General features: G+C 42.8%; 1 protein-coding gene across 1 annotated transcript; it reads right to left on the reverse strand.

Moving 5' to 3' along the window:
• Positions 1-1,222: 1,222 nt before the first annotated feature.
• galnt12 (UDP-N-acetyl-alpha-D-galactosamine:polypeptide N-acetylgalactosaminyltransferase 12) lies at positions 1,223-9,419 on the reverse strand. The gene is made up of 10 exons (XM_070921494.1): positions 9,064-9,419; positions 8,535-8,704; positions 7,149-7,338; positions 6,716-6,901; positions 6,412-6,529; positions 5,710-5,886; positions 3,257-3,388; positions 2,971-3,084; positions 2,507-2,662; positions 1,223-1,360 (listed from the first exon to the last, which is right to left on the reverse strand). Exons 1-10 carry the CDS (start codon positions 9,417-9,419, stop codon positions 1,223-1,225), a joined length of 1,737 nt encoding a protein of 578 aa, XP_070777595.1.

Genomic DNA, 9,419 nt, shown 5'->3' on the forward strand with positions numbered 1-9,419 from the left:
GGATATCTTAAAATAGAATTACACATCGGTCGCTTTTTATGGGCTGCAAATGGACAAGTAAGGTGGAGAAGAAGATCTTATTCTTGTGATTTCAGTGTTTATGCACTTGCACTCAGCATTAAGTGAATAAATTCCAACTTCTTTAGGACTAAAGTTGATATCCGCCTGCAGTAAAGCTATGAAATAACACAGTTATTTAGTTTTATCTAGAAAATACAGCATTTAAAATTAACATAGTTGACACCACATGAAGTAAATCCACGAAATATGGCTATGATTTAGTCTCTTGAAGCTGCACATCATTTAAATAGCACAAAACAGAGGCAAGTTGAAAAATGTTACAAAAATGACTACAAAACTAGCAAAATGACAGAATGGAATAACACTGGAGTCTCTTCTGTTATCAGTAGTTAGGTGATTAAGTTGAATAGGTACTAGATACTTGCATAATGCCTGCGTCTAAGGATTTTTTCTAAGCCACTGGTATGTAAGAGACACCCAAAATGTTCTGAAAAGGTTCTTAACAAAATACCTGAAGATTTGTCCCACTTTCTCTTGACAAATAGAGAACACAGTGAAAGAAATTAACCTGCAGAGAGGAGCGTTGGCCCCCTCTACAGGAGAAGACGCAAACATTTTAAAATGCCTCATGACGTGGCTCTGAAAATCACTGTAATGTCAGCCACAAGCTCACAAGAGGCTCCGAGCTTGTTGACAGAGGTATAAAGCAGTTATTTTCAGTCAGACAGGTGCACACGTCTTTCAGTGTTTGTCCATGTGTGCATAAAGCAGGTCAGCTAAATGGATCTCATTCTCAAAAGATTGCACCAGTAGTGGAGTTTGTGAATGAAAAACAAGAGGAATGTCAGCATGTACAATTGTACAGGTCATCAATAATTCTCAAGCATCTCCTTGATTAGAAAAAAACAATACATATTCCAGTAAGCTCCTGTCTCCCAGCAACAGCATCCTACATATATAATTTACAAAGTACTTCATCAGTATAATTATCAGTATAATTTCCTATTGGTCCATTAAATCCAGCTGGCACAGAAATGTGCAAAGGTTTAAGTTTGGAAGGGAGCATAGAAGCTCCCTCCTTTGGGCTCCTTTTAGGACAAGGCAAACATTAAAAAAAGACATTTAGCAATTCAATTCGCCCACATCCCTCCTCAGGATATCGGCCTTGATTGAAAAACATATATATTGTAGGTTGATACCATTACATTCTCTCCTCAAAGAACCACTTTTGGTGCAGGCTGTCAGAGCAGGGTTGGAGTGAGGGGGCTGGTGTCCCGTTGTCAGTCTTGTCTACCGCCTGAACACACTTCTGGCTGACCACATGGTACAGGCTCCCGTCCTGAAAACATCCAGGGGGAGAATATGCACCATAAAGTAATATTATAATACTAAAACACAATAGTTACATGTTGATTAATCACGCAAATGGCCAGGTAGTCAAGCAGTTTATGAGCAGCTGTTCTGTCTGTATGTATAGCTACTTTTTTAAAGTGATACTATCTTTATTTTTACATCAAGATTTATCGTCAACACTGTTTAAAGACCCCAAAGCTTTGATTGATCAGCCCATTCAGTTACCCTTTTCTGCTTATTTATTCGCTTCACTTTCTCTTCTCCTTCCCTCTACTGTCCAATTCTCCACTCTTCTGCTTCTTGTTACATCCATTCTGTCCTTCTTGGATCCATTTACATTTAGATAGTGTGGTTTAGCTACTGATATTGGTGTGGCATGACTACACTGAGCACATGCTAAACAACTTGCAGCATTGTATGGTGAAATACCCAGTTTGCCGGTGCTCTGTGATTTACTGTTTAGTATCAGCCACACTGGCGCTCAGCACCTGAGGAGTAGCTCAGTTATGTGCTTGACATGACTTTGACTGTGGCATGAATTAGATTTTGGTCCTGGCGGGGACCCCGTGATTCAATTCTCTCAGCTTCAATTCAGTAATAGCACTTATTATTACATCATTATAGTATTCTAGTTAATAAGACAATTATGTATATTGCCAAAAGCCTATTAAACTGTGAGATTTTCAGAACTGATTTATAAAGCAATTCATCACAAAATTTAGATTTTATGCTGCCTTTGTATGGGGCAAAAGAAACAGACACATTTGCACATATGAGCAGAGGGTCTTTGACTGCAAGAGACAGCAGAAAGAAGAGAGGTCTGTAGGTGATTGGATGGGTGTCGAGTTGGAAAACAAGAACGACAACAGTAAGAGTGTGTTTGAGAATTTGGTTCACAGCATATTGTGAAGCATTAGTGGTGGTTCAACAAGGAAAGCAGTGAATTGAAAAGGAAATAATTTTGTGGACCACAACTCAGATATCATACATCAAAACTCACTCCATCCTGCACTTTCACTGGCACCGTGTCACTTCCTGTCTCATCTGTCTGTGTCTGTATCTATTCAATCCAAATTTAACCACAGAGGCAGTGTGTGTGGTCAGACACTAAACATAGAAATATACTCCTTACCTCTCGGAGGACAAATTTCTGGTCCGCAGATACAGATTGCCCTCGTTTTCTACACAGCTGGACAGTCAGGTAGGTGCTGATGTTGTCACCCACAATGCACCCTGCAGGTTCCCTTGTGTTATAGCGGATCTCACCATCCATGGAGTATTCAAAGAACTGTGGGAGGAGACAAAACAGCTGGGTTAAGATCTAATTCTTTTCCTGCAAATTGTGTAATGTCAAATAAAAGCTGAATGGAAAGGTAAGGAGGAGGAATAATCGCAAGGTAATAAAGGGGGGAGATATACTATAGTTCTCCAGTGCAACTGAGACTAATAAAAATAAATAAATAATAAATACAACTGCGCATTAACATTTCACAATGTTAAAATTTAGACATTGAAACAGACTGAAGGGACGTTTCACCTGACAATACATCAAGAAACATTTTATGACTCACGGCCTGAAAGACTGACATCCATTACCTGGTTCTGACCCATGCCGTGACACGGGTAGAGGATGACCCTTTGGCCCACCACCATGTGTTCATCTGCTGGATTGTAGTCAAAACAGTAGTTGGTCTTGCCCCGGTTCTTCAGCTATAATGTGCAAAAATATCTTTTCAATCGTGGGTGAGGAAATTAATGCCAAAATTAATATTATTGTAAAGAAATATTACACTTTTTTGGGGTAAGTCTCTCGTCTGCACTGCTCAGCTTGATTATATTCAATCAAACTGGTGAGAATTGGTAAATTCAGACGTGTTCTCACCATTCCAAACATGCCTGGCTTATCCTCCGGGACGTGAATATCAGGGTAAACGTTATCCAGATACCACCTGAAATTCTTACAGCCCAGCTTCTCTCTGAGCTTCTTCCGCTCTGTCACGTCTCCAAAGGCCTCCTAGAAATAAAGACCACAATAGTTCCACTGTATTATTTTAGCTCCACCTTTCTGCCTTAATACCATGAGATTCAAAACAATATTAGGTAGAACAGAATTGCTGTAATATGCAATCTTATATTCAAATAAAGACCTTGTGTGTGTACATTCTTGATGCAGTCAGACAGCTGCAGTGTCAGAGGACGTGTTCATAGCATAGTGCTGTGCTGAAATGGTATACAACAGCACCATCTATAGTTGTTCCATAACTCTACATAATTACATCCCTAATAATAACACACCCTCCAACAAACAGAGCTTCTAACAGAAAACAACTCACCCTAGTCAAAAAAGAGAAGGAGGATCAACCTGTGTAATTGCCTGTGTAGTGTCTGTGGGTGTGAGCATGTTAATAAATGCAAACAATATGTGTGTGCTTATGTAAATGCCTTTATGTATACATAATTACACACACACCACACACACACACACACACACACACACACACACACACACACACACACACACACACACACACACACACACACACACACACACACACACACACACACACACACCACAGTGATCACGACGAGTTACAGAGCAGGGAAGAACACAGTCTCTGCTTTGATTTGCTGGCGAACATATGCTCACCACACCTTCCCTGCTGGAGGAAGGGTTCAGCAGCACTGCAGGATGATGGATGTTGGTGGTTTACCCAAACAAGGCTTTAATTGGCCCTTCATCAATTTATTTGCTCAAGAGAAGCATTCCCAAAGGAGTCTGTCGTCAGTGGAAGAGACCAGTAAGTAAGGACCATCAGAGGACAATGAGGGGCCAGTGCAGGCCACTACAGCACATGAGGCCAACAAGAGAGAAAATTAAGGACCAGTACAGGTGCTATTTAAATGTCAATGAAGAGCAGATGTAAGAGTAACTAGCAGTCCAATCACAATACATATATGGATCTGTAAGGGGTCACTGAAAAACCTTAAAGAGCAACTAGAGGCCAATCTGATGTGCAGAGGCCAGAGAGGTGCCATTTAGGGGAGAGTAAAAAGGCAGCCGGAAAACAACAGAAACATGCTTACAGATTTCACTCCAGTCTGAGTCATCCCTGAAAATGATACGCTGCTGCATTTTGAATCCAGTTTATTTAGGTCACCCGGCCTTGTTACTTATTAACCAAGACTTGTAAACATAACTCACATGGACTGACAGGTAACTCATCAACTTGACAGTTTCAGTGCGCTGTCATCCTGCAACCCCACTGTAATGTTTTTCACTCTGGGGAGGATGACATAGTGGGCTTGGAAACAAATCAGGACTAAAAAGTGGAGGTGTAGTTTAGTCATACCAAACACAAATAAACATCTCTCTGCCTGAGTTTATCTCTAGCAAAGGGAATTAATTGATCCTGAAGGGACAAAAGGGAAGACTTTGTGTAAGCAGCTTCTGCTTTGACAATGTCTGCTAGCTCCAAGGAATGTACAAAGAATATCTTTACACATTTATTGTTTAAATTTACAACAGAGATTAATAATCTCTGCCAGAACTGCCAGAAAAGTAGCAAAAATAGGATAAATTAGATGCTGGAGAATCATATCATAAGAATGAAACCTCATTTAATATATTGCTGAATATTTGAGAGAGCTATATATGTATGAGCATGTGTCTACCTGTAAGTCTTCAAAAAAGAGGAGCCGCAGTGTGTGTTTGGTTTGATGGCCTTGGTGTATTGGGTTTGGGGTGCCACTGCAAGGTTGGCAAGCCTACCTCCTCTCAGGGAGATGAGCGCCACCTGATCTGTGTTTAGAGAGCTTCTCCTCTTAACTACACTGTCACACACTGGCCCAGCCCTCCCCATGCATGCACACACACAAAAGGCAGGGCACCCTCATGGGTTAGCACTGCTCTCGCCCTGTCAAGGACAGGTGGGTGACACCCGTTGGCACAGGCCGACACGGAAAGGTGGTAATCACACACCGGAACGCCCTGACACCCCTGTCACCTTGGGTGTCTGCCGCTCATGTATCCCAAGTGTCACTTAATCAGGGGAGCTTATACAGCGGGAGTGTAGTGTGTGTATGTGTGTGTAGTTTGTGGGAGCGGAGAGTGCATGTAATTTTGTGCATGCGTGTGGGACTGAGAGTGTGTACATTGGTGGAATCAAGTGATTAATCAGACTGCAGCTGTAAAAGAAAAAACACTGCCTTCACAATACTCCATAGAGGAAAAATATCATTCAGCCATTAATATACCGTAATGTTTGCATAAAATGTTTTAGATGTGTTTGATACCACATTCGCACATGCACACACACACCATCTGTGCAGACTCACCAGTCGTGCGTGGGGGTTTCGATGGTAGTAGATCTCTTTGTATTCGTCCATCCAGACCTCAGCGGCTCTCACACTGTTTGCCAATGCTTTGCTCCGAGAGTAAGGGGCCTTTTTAGGGAACACATGACCCACATGGGAGCATGGGTGGATCTCCAGACTGCCCCCACACTGCCAAATCTAAGAAACATCAAGACACCACCACCACCACCACCACCACGAGGATTTGGTTAGTCATGACTCAATCATTCAATCCAGCAACACAAAGCACAGCCTTGTTGTGGAAGAGTCTGGAAACAGAAAAGCTATTTTGTTCGCGAAGGGAAATATTTTTGGTTCCTTCCCTTTGGGAAATTGTGGTTATCTGAGAAAAGGGATGCTCAAATTCTTCACTGCAGTTAAACTATTAGGATCTTGGGCCTGTTTTCAATGGTTGTCTAGTTATAATTCTTTCAGGATTTTGTTTTCACAGGGAATGAGTCGTCATCACATGATGCAGTTTGTGGTGAATGTAAACCAGATCTGACTCACCTTTTTAGTGCTGTGCGTTGTGGTGCTAAAAGCCTTGCATATTTCATGTCAATAGGGAGACAGTATATGAATTGTGCCTACATGAAGCCAGGTGCATTTGCCACATGCAAAATATATGTACATGTACATGAACACACACACACACACACAAACACACACACACTCCTTTCTTACCCTGAAGGAGAATTCCAGGTTCTCTCCTCCCCACACCTCCATCCCTGTGTCGTATGTCCCCAGATAATGGAAGTAGTTCTTGCTCACAGCAAACAGACCACCTGCCATAGTAGGAGACCTGAGGAGAGAAAAACCATTTCCCTGCATCTTATAAATCATGACTGGTATGAGGATGAGACAAGTGTTATATCAGCGTGGGGTTTCGTACCAGCTGACAGTCGTGGTATAAGTATTAATGTTAGGCTTATTCGGTCAAGATACCCTTAAAAAGTATTCACACGTGATTCATTTCCCACAGACACACCTGATGACATCAATAGGCGAGCGACGGCGTTTCTGTTCGTACTCTGGGACAGTGTGCCAGGTAAAGACCAACCGCCAGTCGAAGCCCCCAATCTGAGGTTCGCCAGAGTTCCCTAAATACTGGAAGGTGTTCCAGTCGATCACGTCGATGACAGGACACACCACAGCCGATGGCTCCTCTTGGATCCTGGAGGTGAAACAGGAGAAAATCTGTTCACAGGGAAAAGCAGTGCTAGAATGCAAGAAAATTGTTCATCTCAAATGTCAACTTTTTGTGCTGCCCTTGCTCTTAAGAGACTTCTTTAGCCGGCTGGTAGAGATTCGGTGCTTCACTCTGTGACTCTTCAATCGGGCTAAAAGACTTCTGACCACAAGGCCACACCTTTAAATTCTTACATTTTTTAAATTCTAAATTCTGCAGAGGGTTTTCTAACCTGTGGAGCAGGGGCTCCAACCAGCCTTCATGGCACTCGCAGTGACAGTCCAGGAAGGTCAGCACGTCACCCGTGGTAATGGACGCCCCTAGCAACCGGGCCCGCACCAACCCCTCCCTCTTTGTGGCCCGGATCAGACGCACCTTCCTCAAACCTGAGACGTACTTCTCCAATGGCTCCTTCAGATGAGCTTCAGGAAATGTAAAGTAAATAAATACACCAAAAATAACACATGTGATAAACGTGGTATTTTCCATGTGTGTGTGTATGAAGGCCATGTTTGCATTGAGAGCGGTTCTGTTTCTCAAAATCACTTCTAACATGAAACGAATGAATGGAACAAGGACAACAAGCACACTTACAATCTGTTAAAGCGGATTAAGAAAGAAAGGAAAATAGTGTTTCAGAGTCTTTGATACACAATTACTACATTCAGATCCATCACGTGATGTCACTAAAATAACACAGCAGTACTTGGAGGGGGGTTTGAATAATAAAATGGACTGTGGTAAGTTATCTCATTAATCTATGGCTCTTAAGCAGGCACTAAACACCCAGTAGACGGTGTTTCTGTGCTTTTCCTCTAACATTTGATTGTGAATACTGGCTAGTTCTCCTAAAATGAAACAATCTGAAACTGAAACATCCATGTTTGGTTCATTTGTTTCACCACTCCGTACATGGAGCCAATGTTGGTGCAGAGGGAGAGGCAGGCATTGCTTCATTTACAGTGTCATGAGCCAAAAAGGTTTTAGGGCCACTCCCTTAAAGTGTCTCGGCTCCTTACACTACAGTCTGAGAACAGAAAACAAAATGATGAATGACTTCAAACTACAACACACTGACATCCTGGGTGATAACTCCCTCTTTAGTTCATTTAGCCACAGAAAGCTGTGTTCTTAATTTTTTCCGTTACAAACATGAAAACATGATGACAAAGAATACACACAAACAAGGTGCTGATATGTACTAGATTTTATGACAATTTGAGTCTGATGAATAGTACTGTGCTTGAAACACATGGCTTTCCAATTTACCATCCATGTAATCTATACATATACTGTTATTAATTACTATTACATCATTTAGAAGTGGCATGTATATTCACATGGACCATAAAACACTGCCCAGACATGTGACACTGACATGTGTGAGGCTACCTGGATGTGTATTCAATTCCCCTTTATCTACATCTTAGTTTCACTAGCTGTCACTAGCGTCCTGTCTCTCTGTTCGACTTTCCTAATTGCAATCAGCCTGTCCTCCTCCCCTCTTGCGTGTCCCTCTGACATCCTTTTGTCTGTCCTTCCTGACTGTCAATCGACCATCCTACCTTCCCCCAGCACCTCTGCCTGTCTGTCTCCCTCCATCAGTCTGTGTCCGTACCTCTTTCGCTGTAGTCATCCACCAGCACCACCTCTTTCAGCAGGATGTCGGGCGACGTCTCCAGCACGCTGTGGACCGTCCTCAGCAGGGTGGACCAGGCCTCGTTGTAGAAGGCGATAACCACGGAGGTTGTCGGCAGGGACCGGTAGTTGTACCTCAGGTCTCTGCAACTGCAATGTGAGGAGAATTGACTTGTTAGGGGACAGATTGACAGAGAGGAGGTGAGGCTGGGTGACTGGGTTAAATCTGCACTATCCAGAGTGGGTTGCATGGTGCTTGGCTGCCTAAATAAATACAGTTTTGGTAACCAAAAGAGGTTGACAGACAGAACATGTTCAGATATGGCAAGGAGCAGTTATTACCCAACCCCAGCAGCAAATGACTAACTAGTACATTTAAGTACTACAGTGTCTCTGTGGCAGCTGCATTTGTTGGGTATCCACAGTGTATGAAATCCCCTTGAACTTTATTACAGTGTGATAATAGTGTTTATTTGGTGCAATGTGACTCCACTCAACTAGTTACTCACAGTGGGTTCCATCTCTCTGGCAGCTTGCGGTGTAGCGACACTTTATCACTGACGTAAGTGTTAATCTGGTGCTTTTTGATGCTTTCCTCCTCCTTTCTTTTCTCCTCTCCGTTCAGATTCAGTTTGACGGCTTTCCCCATTTCACCCGGAGCATTTACATCCAAGGGGGGCTTCTCGTAGACGGGTTTCTTAAGCTGTTCGTTTTCCACCTCTTGCTCTCCGGGGGCCTCTCGTCGATTTGTCGCGCTCACTTCCCCGGACGAGTTGTGTCTGAAAAAGACCAGATACCCCACTAACGTGACACCAAAGAGGAAAAAAAGTAACTTGGGTCGACTTCTTCTTCCGCAGACTGCCAT

The sequence above is a fragment of the Enoplosus armatus genome, chromosome 16, assembly GCF_043641665.1.
Source record: "Enoplosus armatus isolate fEnoArm2 chromosome 16, fEnoArm2.hap1, whole genome shotgun sequence".
NCBI classification, from domain to species: Eukaryota; Metazoa; Chordata; class Actinopteri; order Centrarchiformes; family Enoplosidae; genus Enoplosus; species Enoplosus armatus.

What these genes read in the sequence shown, in the direction of transcription:
- galnt12 (XM_070921494.1), bottom strand. Translation starts at nt 9,419, where the DNA reads ATGGCAGTCTGCGGAAGAAGAAGTCGACCCAAGTTACTTTTTTTCCTC. An exon ending in TTGGAGCCCCTGCTCCACAG is followed by an intron (nt 6,902 to 7,148) that starts GTTAGAAAACCC and finishes TTTCACCTCCAG; the next exon opens with GATCCAAGAGGAGCCATCGG. An exon ending in ACGGCATGGGTCAGAACCAG is followed by an intron (nt 2,663 to 2,970) that starts GTAATGGATGTC and finishes CTCCTCCCACAG; the next exon opens with TTCTTTGAATACTCCATGGA.